The sequence below is a fragment of the Neolamprologus brichardi genome, chromosome 22 (assembly GCF_056152115.1).
Source record: "Neolamprologus brichardi isolate AB-2024 chromosome 22, ASM5615211v1, whole genome shotgun sequence".
NCBI lineage: Eukaryota > Metazoa > Chordata > Actinopteri > Cichliformes > Cichlidae > Neolamprologus > Neolamprologus brichardi.
This window is the reverse complement of record NC_142124.1, coordinates 10,869,771-10,882,557: the sequence shown is the minus strand read 5'-3', so window position 1 is coordinate 10,882,557 and position 12,787 is coordinate 10,869,771. Positions and strand designations below refer to the sequence as shown.

The following is a 12,787-nucleotide window of genomic DNA, read 5'->3' as shown; positions in this document are numbered from 1 at the left end:
TACTGCATTATAATCCATGGTGTCTGTTAAATCTTAATATTGTCTTCTACAATAGATCTAATGAGAAAGGACATGTAAGTCATAATGAAAGAGCAGCTCAAAAGTCTTTAACTGTATAATAAAAGTGAAATAGTGTAAACATAATGTTTTACAATTATTGGAATTTTTTTTTTAACCAAAACAACAGAAGTACTGTTACCAAAATCATAGCAAAAGTGTCACTGTGGCATATGAACAGCTGGGAACATCTTCATGAGTAGGAAAAGCTGTAAAACTTGAGAAAATACAATTAAAAAGCCCCACATCTTTTGTTCTCAGTCACCTCTGATCTAAAGGGTTGTCACTTTTCAGTAGTTATTACTTTATGGTGCAGTTCTTTCATCTACCACCAAGTAGCAGTATGGGACTGCAAAAACTCACTTCAACCACTTCTAACGCCTCTTGGTCAAAGGCTAGATGGGTATCAGTGCATTAAGCTGCTTTTTTGATAGGATTTGTAGAATTAAAAATTTAAAAAACAACTAGCAAGATGAAATCCACTAAATCACTTTTTTATTTATTTATTTATTTTTATGCTGATTACTCTGGCTGGAGATTGAATCAAATTGCTGGTGAATAAAGACGGGCATGATGCATCTCTAAACACAGTAAAAAAAACCAAACCAATACACAAGCATGAGGACAAATGGTAATGAACTTGTAAGGGGAGAGGGAGGTGCTAGAAATGTGTGGAAGCCTTTAAAGTATTTGCACAAAAGTTGAGAGATGGAGAGCGATGATAGACGGAGACAGTGAGTGGCAACAGAGAACTGCAGACTGACTGAAAGTGCACTTATGCGAGTCTCGGCGGGTAGTGAGACATATGGGTGTTTAAACTGTCATAAAGAGAGATGGAAGCTCTCCGGCAGCTAACCACAGAGAGTGAGCGAAGTTGTCTGTTCGGTCACTCAGAGTTTAATCTCGGCTCAGTGGGAAGTTCTGATTTCGTCAGACTGAACCCTGGGCCTTATCTAAGTACCTCTCGGTGGAGAGATACGGTGGGAAAAGGAGAGGGGGAGCAGAGAAGGGAGCAGGAGGAGGATTTGCAGACAATGACTCTGCCACAGGGGCAAAGTGGATGAATGTAGCTAGGAAAGACAAAGGCAGTAATAAGCTGGACATATGAGAGACGGAGTGAGGGGTTTAAGATCACACAGCAAAGAGGCTGTGATGCTCTTCTCTCAGGAGTGTCCCTCAGGACCGGACAAGCTTTTGCTGCTTCATTTCTCTCATTCACCCACCCGTCACCTCTTGAGCTCCCTCTTCCTTCTCACTGTACTCACATTCACACATGTACAAGCGCACACAGCCTTCACATCTCATTTTCTCTGGAGAAACGCAAGCTTTTACCAACAAATGCCTCATCGCCTCACAGCTTCTCTCCTTCCCCCCCCCCCCCCCCCCCCCCCCCCCCCCCCGTCTCACACACTCGCAGGTCCCTGCTCTGTCCTCCATTTGTTTACTTTACTCCCTCCATAATGCAGGGATTAATTTCTCAAAGCCGATTTGAGCTGCGGCACGCTTCAGCAAAGAGCGGAGAGCAGAACTTTTGTGCTGGGGGAAGTTTCCCCTTCACACTAGCTTAGAGGTGGACTGCTCTCCCCTTTATGCCGCTTGCTTTAATCTTCACACGGAGCGGTGAGAGTGAGGGATAGAGGGAGGACAAGAAGGGGAGAGGGCTCTCAACACGCAGCTGGGAATCACTAATGTCTTTACAGAGGTGTTGTCTGCTTTCCCATGTGCCTCTTTGAATCCTTTTGCTTCCTTTGCTATTTCTCTGGCATTTCCTCCTCTTACATTTCTGGACTAATTGTTGTTATTGGTTATGCTAAGAACTGTGGATGTTGTTTTTCACCTCATGCATGTGGACTTCTGAAGACCTTCTTTGCTCTCCCTACAGAGTACCTTGAAGTCTGCATATGCAGTATATAGCAATCATGTGGCTTTAGTGCACTACCAGGTTTTTTGTATCTGCAGTCAAGCAGTCCACAAGTAATATGAATAACATAAAAATGTCTAGCAGTGTCCATCTGTGCCTTGCTGCCACACTGACTGCATCCCTCCGATCATACATTGACCCCAGCCAGCAGGTTTGGCTTGGTACTTCTGTCGTCTCTCGCTTAAGTGGAGATGCGCTGATGAGCTGTCCCGGTGTCCCAAATCATGGTGAAGGCCAGCTGAACTTATGTAGTCCCATACTTCAAGCAGAGCTGGACCCCTTTAACTTTTGGGTTCCCTACATCCCTGAAGACGATGGGCAAGATTCCAGTGGCTTAGCTCAGTTGTTCCTGTTTTCAGTTAGGAGCATTGGAGTCTGATAATGAGCCATCGAGAGCCCCTTGTTTGCTGCTTTCACTGTTCCCACTGCATCTGTGAGCCCTGCTGGATCAGCTCTTTCTGTCAATGCTGTAGTCATTTGGCCAACACTAAGTAGTTGGCAGATTTTAGAGACACTTATGTCCTGACAGAGCACTCGGCACCTGCTCACAGCCTCTTAGTCAGGGACATTTATGATCAGGAGCCACAGGTCAGACATCCCTTCCTCGCTGTGGCTTGACCTCACAGTGCTCTGGTCATTCATAGAGGCACCACATAGAGTGGTGTTGACATCTTACCCAAGGATTTATTCAGATTGGCACAGCTTTTCTCCCAATAAAACCTTTTTCAAAGCACACAAAAGTGGGAGTGGATTTCTCTCACCCTGGTTGTTCCCAGTCATATTACATATGCTGACAGAAAAACCATGGGAGCTCTGTTCGTGCTATCACAGCTAGACAGGGCACGCGAATCAGTGGGAGTGTCTGTAGATGTTAGGCTACCCTAAAAATGGTACGCCCTACCCAAGGGAAAGTACTTCTGTTTATGCCTGTTAAGTGCTCCAAGTTAATGTATTGATTTTCAGCACTGGTGCATGTAGGGAGGCTCAGACTCCATATTACGCCATCTGTCTCCAGTGCTGTCCGACCTCCAAACATCCGTACCAAAAGAGCTAGCTCCAGCTATGATTGCCTTTGTATGCCACTGCTGTCTTATCTTGTCATGAAGGCTTAAAGAGATTTCAGTTTTTGTGCATCCTTTGTTAACTGCCTTTTGAAAGGAGTCACGCAACCAAGACCTGTCTTTGGCATCACAGTGTGATATATCGATGGTGCTGCGCATCACAGTTTGAGCCAACAGTCAAAATGTCTTTCAAAAGGCTGTCTCTGAAATATGTTGCTCTTAGCTTTACCTTAAACAGTGTTATGCATGTTATCAGCCCCACTATCTTGTCTTGTAATTAGTGAAGACACGGTGGGACCACAGCCACTTTACAACCAAGCTCCATTTTTACACCTCAAACAACTTTTCTGGGTTGAAGGTTAACTAGAAGGCCATTTTTGTTCCCCCTGGCTCAGAACAATGAAGCAGCTGAGCAATCTCTCTGCCCAGTCCTCTGTCTCATTATGTTTTGTGCACCACTAACACGAGACAGATGCAGCAACTGTTTGTCCACCTCAGAAGACTCTCATAAGCGATTTCTCTGTCAAAACAGCATTTGGCTCACTGGCTGTGTAATGCTTGCACGCAAGTATACATAACAGCAGGTGCAGAGCCTCTGCAAGACGCTCATACTCGCGCCACAGGAGCCATATTCTCGTCCACAGCTCTCCTCAGAGGGACTGCGGTAGCAGACATCTGCACAGCAGCATCTTAGGCCTCTTCGTGCCCCTTCATCCATTCGCCTCTGCACCATGTGTCTGAGTCATCCCTGAGATGATGTTTTTGTTTTTTTTTTAATGGTAAATGACCATGATGTACCCATTCCTCAGCACTATAGTTCTTCTAGTAGTATGCAGCTTTTCTTTCTGAAGTTTAATTTGAAAAGAAAGTCTGCCATAGAGGACCAAAAACTGTATTTCAATTCACTATTACTTATAAAGTTATTCAAAATAAACTTTATGCATGACTTGAGCATCGGTGTGATGGCTTTCAGATCGTGCAATCTGCATTTTGAATTTTGAAACATGATATTCATCAGTCTCTCTGAAGAATTGCTGTCCAACTCCCTGTCCCAGTCTCATTTACAGTGAATAAACAGGCAAATCTGATTGAAGATTTACTCTCAAACCGTGAGAAGCCTGATAAAACACCGACTAACACAACTCCCCCTTTGCCACCGATGCGATGTACTGTTGGGTATGTTGTTTGCATACTAAAGCATCACACTCAAGGTAATAACATTTATTATATTGTATTGCAAGGGGACAGAAAGACGATAGCAGATGATTATGCCCGGTATTTGGTTCATTTAGCAAGAGTAAAGCTGCTAAGATAGCTTGTGACCCAGAGAAGGCAGGAGTTAACTCTCAAAGGCTATTAGGATTTCATAATTTACATTATGTAGATAAGAGCCTGCAAAATATCTCATCTGCTATATTTTGTTCATTTTGTTATTGTGCCCAAATATAGAAGTCTGCTTAGAATTTATGAACTTGAAGAACTTTCAGTTTTTTTTTTTCATATTTTGTCCATAAATGTGAAAAATATTTCTTTAAATCAACCACTTATGCTCTCTGTTTTTCAGACTTGTAAAAGAGTTTTGATGAAGAAAACATCTTTAATGCAAGCTATGATAAGCCTCCAATAATGAATTATCCAAATCCCGTGTTATTGCAGCAGGAGTTCAAATCCATTTAGCACGGGTCTGCGAGACAGCATCCGGAGGAGGTGATGTTTGGTTGTGTAGGAGGTTTACAAAGCTTCAGTCAGAGATGAAACTCATTCAATCTCAGACTCCAATCCTCAGCTCCAATAAGACTTTAATATAAAAGGTATGGATTGGTACTGCAACTTTATGAGCTAAATAAAAAGATCATATTCTCTAATGTATGCCGATAGACTCTCAACGCACTGGCAGCACATTTGCACACAGTTAATATGCACATGCATGCAGTATTGTGCACACGCTGACCCTTGCATGCAGGCACTGAAACACATTCCGCCACACTCCCCCCTGCACACCCACACAGTTGCCTACAGCAATCCTACGCAGAGTTAATTTGCATTTACAATTATTTCCCATACGCTCGGTGCTGGTCGAAAGGTGGGTGTTACATGATAAAGCAGTAAGTAATATAACCTCAGTCCTCAGAGAGAGAGATTTCACAGACATGGTGTGGTAATGCTGAGAAAGTGCAAGAGAAAACCGGGAATAGAAATAGCTAGAGGATGTAACCAAAAGCTGAAGTTTATTGTAAGTTTATATGAGGTATTAACCTCATAACAAATGGATAAAGAGTAAACAAATAAGTACGAGATGTCCTTAAAGGTTAAAGAAATAAATGTGTTTTCAGGGCCTTTTTTACTTCATTCTGAAGTAATTCTTTCTTACATGAGAAATTACATTTATGGAAATAATCTTAAAGTATCTTAAAGGAAATTAAAGATGGTCAAACATTGCTGCACAGCACCACCTGGTGGACACACTTCACAACTGACTTTTAAATGAAAACAATCTGCAAGTAAAGTTTTAAGTTTTTTCTTTCTTCTTGTTGGAAGTTTGACTGTCTCTTTTCCATTCCCCAGCAAGGGCCACGACCTTAAATACGACACAAAAACATGTATTGATAACGAAGCATCGAGCTAGGCTTAAGGTTACAGCTGAGACGAGAAGGAAGGGAAAGGATGCCGTTGAACTGGTAACCTAGTGCCATTTGCTCAATAGGTCAATAGCAGATGTTGTGGAAAGAGAAGGCTCTTGCGCGCCGACTGAAACAAATCCCAGGGCATTGCTGGAGGGCAGGTGGTCGTCACACGCAGTGACACTGCTGCGGCCTTGACCTGAGAGAATATGGTTTCGATTTTCCTATTGTTGCATTGTGAACTTCGAGAGGTTAAAAGCAGTTTAAGTGACTCGGCTTTACTTTTTGAGAAGTGATAGCTAGTCTCTCTCTTTTTCAAGCTTGGCAATAATGTGGTGTGTCAATTCTAGTGCTGAAACAACAAATGAGTGAGAAGGCGAGAGATTACTTTCAAAAGTAAGGGTTGCTCAACATTGAAATTCTATAAACTGGAAATTTGAGTCTTAAATGTAACACCCTCATTTACTGTAGAATTTCACATCTATACATGATGTTTTGCTGAGTTATATTTTTATGAATTGTATTGCAAAACAAACTGATATCAAGGGTTGCATGAGAATACTGGGCAGTTTAGTGTGTCTAAACTGGTTAGTTTGCACTGTATGTATGTATACAGTATGCTTGGTTTGAAGTACAAAGGTGAAATAAGTGACTCTGAGCATGGCATGGTTGTTGTTGCCAGACGGGCTACTCTTAATATCCCAGAAACTGCTGATCTACTGAGATCTTCCCACACAGTCGTCTCTAGCGTTTACAGAAAACTCCATAATAAAATGAGCTGGGCTAAGGCTATCCAATCTAAACCTCAACATCTGACATGGAAGACAACGAGGAAAAAAATGTGCTCGTATTGGAAGTTTTTTAATAACACATTTCAATATTGCAACAGCCATCAGATTTTCTCCTAACGGGTAAAAATCATTTAAAAACTAACAAAAACAAAAGAAACTTTTTTTTTTTCCAGTTGTATATTCCAAACATCAGAGTTTCTTGGCTATTGCCCTAAAGTCAAACAAATAAAACCCTTACACAGTGAGCAGATATTATATTCAACACATTGTTCTTCAAACAAATTATAAAAATAGATTTAGCATTTTCAAATACATATATACAATATTAAACATATCGTAATGGTCACAGCAACATATTGGGGGACAGAGCGGGAAACATCTCCGGTTTCATTCATCGTGGTGAAGAGGTCCAGGCTGTTTTGTAGTCTTGTGTGTCTGTTTAAAAGGTGTATTTTTGGATACGTGTGATGCGTTTTATAGCAAAAGGAGGGACATTTTTACCAAATTTATTCCAATTAATTTTTGCACCTTCTACTGTGAATCTGTAATGCCCCGATAAATGTCTTCCCCAACCAAATGGAAAAGCCAGATTGCTGTACACAGGGAATTCTGGGAGTTAACTGGAAAAAGTGCAACCATATAGTCTGATGGAGCATGATATTAACAGCAACATAAATTTAAACCTGACAATCCAATAGCAACCAAAAGGAAAAAAATATCATTGATGTTCTGTAATACTGTATCCGTACTGCAACACACACACACACACACACACACACGCACACACTGTAATGTGTATACAGCAAATCTAAACGGTAACGAACCTAAAATTAACTGTTGCAAATCCAGCGTATAGAAATACACAGATACTGTGTGCTGACAGTAAAAATCCTCCAGTGTTCCTCTCACTTCCTCTTTACAAAATAATTTGTTCAGGTACAAACTCACAGTCGAAATAAGTCAACGGATCAAAAACGAAACAAGACAACTGCTTTGCTCAAATTATTATTTTTTTAAATACTTAAGTTTAAATAAACCATCCCAACATCCTCTCTGGAGAGGTCTGTGTTGCAGTCTGTAAACATAAATAAATATGGATAAATATCTAAAATCAGACCACCTTCCAGAGATAGCCCGAGTCCTATACAGAGTAATAAACATTGTAGTGAGAGCCTTTGGAGAGGAGGATCGTGTTATCCAGATGAAATCCAGCAAACTAAAGGGAATGATTTAAGCTTTAAATGCACACAGAAAGCATGGAGAAGAAGAGAAAGATATAGGGACTAAAGCAAACGTAGTTAGGAGTAGCGAAACAGACAGCGACGTACAACAAATTCATGAACAATCAAAAACACATTTTCAACCCTTTTCTTTACAATTTCATCCTGCAGCGATTGTTTCACCATCAGTAGTACCAAACAGGATAAATGAATGCTGATATCCCTGCTGAAAGAACAGCATAATATCAACACAAATATTTTTACTTAAGTCCGTTCATGCCATGAGCAAACTTTAGATAACGTATATAGCACTACAATGAATCCTCGCCCCTCTCATTCTGCCACTTTGCGGCTTCATCCAACCTCCGGCTTCACTAACCTGAATAGCACGGTCTTCCCAACCTGCTGCTTTGAAAACGCAAGTTACATTCCAGCCATGTTTATTCTTTAGAGTATTTCTTTACCATCTGATATGAGATCAGCTTTGACCGTTCTTGATGTGATTCTGTATCTTCGTAGTAAATCAGTTCCTGTTGATGTGAAATCAGCTGTGCTAGTTCTGAGGCATTGTTTTGACCCAAGGCCAATAAAATAGTTCCCTTCATCGAGAATATCTTGGTTTTAGTGAATTTATGTTGTAAAGGGATATTTCACCCCAAATGTTCACGTGTCTTCGAGCTCTAGTTCAAAATTGCTGTGCGCGTCTCTCCCACAGATCAGAGTTCGGCTTCAGACAGAGACATTTTTAATTTGTCTTTATGCGCTGATCTAGAACCAGTAAGATGGAGCCAACGCAGGTGTTGAAGGTCAAAGTGCAGATAGAGGTCACAAAAAGTCACATGACATCACTCCTCTGCTATCCCCCCCCCCGGTTATGACATGAACACAATGTCACAACTGATTGCAGTCTTCAAGGGGGACTTGTTGAAAAGAGAAAGGAAGGAATAAAGGAAGGCATGAGGAAGTGTGGGAAGGAGGAGTAAATAGCTGAAAGATCAGCTCATCTATCTTTATGTATGGAAGAGCTCTCTCTCTCTCTCCTCGCCTCCACCCCATCATCCATCTGCACACATGTAAGGATCTGCAGCAGCATGAGACTAGGTGAGTTGACCGTTTAGACCTGCACACCACGCCCGTGCATTTGGATGACCTGGGCTCTCAGAGTCTGGATGGCAGCCAGTATCAGCTTCTGGTGCTCCAGGGAAGTGATGCCAAGGCTCAATACATCTCTGTGAACACAAGATTTACAGAGATCAGAAGATGTGGATTGATTGTTTTTAACGATGCTTCGCTTTTATGATTTTTGTTTAACAAATATGTAAGACTGAAAAGGCAGTTTTAGTCAGCTTACTTTAAAATGCAAGCCAAACCCAAGTGTTAAAAAACATGATGCAGGGGAATTCTAATCCTTTACGCTAAAAAATACACCATTACTGTATATTTGACCTAACAGTAAGGGCACCAGTTTTTGCAGAAACATTTTTCTGTAGCAATCTTTATATGAAAGAGAATGAGGCTGCACACATATGTTTTCAGGGAATACCACTTCCAGTTTCTTAAATGTATTCGTTTGCGTCTTTATATTAATTCAGCACAGACGCCCAGCTGTCTTAGATATGGCTGACGCAACTCTCTGACACACACCCCTGAGCTCAAATGGGAAAGACGTCATTTTAGATTCAGATTAAGAGATTAATCTCAGAGTTCACTGGGTCAGTTTGACACTTTGAGGCTTTTAGAAAACTGGAAAGGTCTGCTGCTTCTTAGAAATTCTTTCACTGTTAATACTCAACACTGTAAATAAGAAACTCGTGTTCTTCGTGTCAAATTATTTTGACGGTAGTCAACATGTATGGTATATAACAACTGCCATATTTAGACATATTTAAATGGAGCTAAAAAGGTTGGTGCCTTCTGTGACATCTCATTTTTTAAATATACAGTTAACATGTTTTATTATAAGTAAGTTATCTAGTAAATAAACAGCCAACTATTTGCTGAAACACAGGGTGATGTCTCCTTACCTACATATATCTTATAAACATTGATTCAGTTGCTTTTAAAGTCTTGAATATTAGCAGTTTTTTACTAGAATGAATTGGCTTCTCCCTTCATTGATCTGTGTTCTTATTCTTTTATTAAGGTACCCTTCTGTTAAAAAAATGTCATGAAAAGGTCACACAGTCAGAATTGTACAAAACTACTCACTGTACAGTCATTCGTGCCACAGACTCCAAGTAGCAGTATCCCGCAGCAGTGAAGTTGTCCTTGTATCGGCCCATGTCTACTGCATCCAGCCACTCTCCAACAGAGTTAAAAGATGGGAAGGTGGGGAGAGGCCTGTCAGCTAGTGTAATGGATGAACTCAGGGTTCTATAGTGGGGGAAATAACGATTAAGGCTTTGTAAAAGTAACTTTTTAAAAAAAAATGTATACATTCAAGGATCTACTCCAACTCATGTAGTCATGAGACTGTACCTTCGCGCCAGTGTGGAGGAACCGATACCATCAGGCGAGCGAATGCTCTTGCTGAGGGCCGAGTGGATCTGACTGAAGCTTGGCCTCTCTGTCCTCTCCTTCTGCCAACAGTCCAGCATCAGCTGATGGAGATGTGGAGGGCAGTTAACTGGAGCTGGCAGCCTGAAACCGTCCTCGATGGCCTTTATCACCTACGCACAGAAAGAGGAAATCGATAATATCAGATTAGAAATTAGTTTTGTGATTTTCCAGTACTCATGGTATAATTGGATACATTCTTAAAGAGCATGTCTGAGTGGTAGGGCAGAGTGGGAGAGGTGAACGAGGATGTAGAGAAGTTTTGTCCTACTTTCAAAGTTCAATAAGATGCTTAAAACCTTTTCCCCTTGCAGTGGACTTGCTTAGTTGCCAAGAATAGAAGTCTTACAGAACAGAACAGAAGACTGTATAGGTCACACGTGGAAAAAATAATTAAATAAAAGTACATAATGATCACACTACCTAGAATGTCCCACTGCATGGCTTAAAATCTAAAACTGACCTTGTAAGCCTGCGGAAACTGTAATACTTAGATTTCACAGAGATATCATCACCCTAATATGAGTGGAATACATTATGTTTTTGGTAATAAAAAGGCTCCAGAACTGTACAGCAGGTATGCAGAGGGGAAAAAAAGAGCCCCTGCAAATTTGTTCACAACTAACTGATGCTGTATGCAGACTGAAAGGTCAGTTAGTGGGATATCCACTGTCACTTGGAGTACTTCACATGATACTTACTGGGTATCACAATAACAGCACCTTTTCATTTCCATTAATACAATATGCGGTAGCTCTTTGGATTGGGGGAAAAAAATCAAACCAGCCAAGTTTGAAATAGCAGAAACATCAAAGCAATGAAACAAACGCTCCATTAAAAAGTCTGTGCTTTCTTAAATACTCCCCAAAAGATAAACTATCAAATTTCAGAAAATGTTTAATCTCTGCTCAGCATCATCACCAGGCCTCTGAAAACTCACTGTCTTCAAACAGCAGTACTTGAAAGCATCCTTCCAGACTCTTGATGTTCTTTACTGCTCCATCAAGCTAATGTCGCCCCCTATTAAAAATCATTCACTCAAGCACCCCGCGAGACATTTCCTTTCAGTATATCTAGGGACATGGGATATATCCTCCACCGCAACCACTCTAAGAAATACAATCTCCTGAAAGGAGGCAATAAAGTCTGAGAATAATCACAAAAATGACATCCATCAGCAGCATTAATTCCTAAAACACTCTCTTCTCTCTCTGCCTACCCGGCCACCCACTTCCCCACTCCACCATCCTCTCAGCCCCTTAAGCTTCTATCTCAGTAAAGAGCATTCATAAAATGCTTTTCAGCATTTGACATTTTCCATTTAATCAGAGCCGGTAGGTAAAGGGCACGACGGATCACAGGTGGACAGGCCGACCAACAATTCCGTTATGATATAATGTATCAATTTAAAGTGGATTAATATCCCTGGCGCTCTACAAGCTTGATCTTTGCCCTCTCAATTGGAAAGTTTGATAATATAAACCATGCTGAGATGAAACTTTCTCCAGCTTTATAAAAGGGCACTAACAAAGAGTATTAAAAAGCTACCTATTCTTGTGCTCGCTGAATAACTCATGCATATTAATTTGGGACATTCAAAAATGGAACATGCAAGTAATCGGTTGCTTTACACGTAGCTGACTGCAGAAAGTGTAGTCTTTATGATAAAATTCATTTGAAAAGGCATTAGGATGATGAAAAATAATATGTCGTGAAAAAAAGCTCTTTGCTGATAATGCCTCGAGTGTCACTGGCCTCACTAATAAGAAAAGCAGTAGCAAGGATCTGCTGTCTGTTGTCTCATATGCAGACCTGTATCCTGCTTTCAGCTATACTATAGAGGCATGACATCCTTAAAAAGGGGGGAAATATAAACCTATAAAGAGTGACAAGGAAAATAGACCCACCCACAGTGACTTTTAAAGGTTGCTAGTGGTGGCAGGGTCCTATTAACTGGACAGTCACTCCCCTCAAATAGTGCTTTACATTTCTTGAAATAAGCTGACTATTTTCTGAGAGATTTTCTACACTTAATAGCAGGGTGGCAGGCAGGGATAGGCAGTGGACACTAGAAGGGGGTCAATGCATCCTTAAGAGAAAACAGGATTGGTCATGGAGCTGATGCAGACTTAAAGAGGGGGACTTAGGCCCTGCAATAGCTCTCAGAGGTACTGTGGCTTCTCGGTTTTCTATTAATAAGATGCATGGTGGGCACAGATAGAAAATTCATTGATAAAAAAAAATTAGAGAGCGGCAAAAAAGAGAGAGGTAGGGTACAAAAGTATAGAAATTAATATTGAAATTGGAGCAAGGAATATGGAGAATTTAAATGCACACTTACATCCTGGTTGCCCATATCCCAGTAGGGTCTCTCGCCGTAGGACATGACCTCCCACATGACAATGCCAAAGCTCCAGACATCTGAGGCAGAGGAGAAACGATGGTACTGGATGGCTTCTGGAGCGGTCCACAGCACCACACTTTTCCCTCCATGCTGGCGGAGAGGAACAGGAGAGGTAAGACAAGATGTAAAAGGGTGTGGAGAGTTCACCAAAGTAAA

At 41.1% G+C, this 12,787-nt stretch overlaps 1 protein-coding gene across 2 annotated transcripts in view; it reads right to left on the bottom strand.

Annotated features, from left to right (window-relative positions):
* Positions 1 to 6,505: 6,505 nt before the first annotated feature.
* epha10 (EPH receptor A10) overlaps positions 6,506 to 12,787 on the bottom strand; it is a 162,475-nt gene continuing 156,193 nt past the window's right edge. For both annotated transcript variants that reach the window (XM_006794346.2, XM_006794345.2), the window contains 4 exons: positions 12,569 to 12,721; positions 10,150 to 10,340; positions 9,880 to 10,044; positions 6,506 to 8,900 (listed from right to left, as the gene is read on the bottom strand). In XM_006794346.2, the coding sequence (XP_006794409.1) occupies positions 8,786 to 8,900; positions 9,880 to 10,044; positions 10,150 to 10,340; positions 12,569 to 12,721 (624 nt within the window). In that variant the 3' untranslated portion in view covers positions 6,506 to 8,785. The remainder of the gene's footprint in view (positions 8,901 to 9,879; positions 10,045 to 10,149; positions 10,341 to 12,568; positions 12,722 to 12,787) is intronic.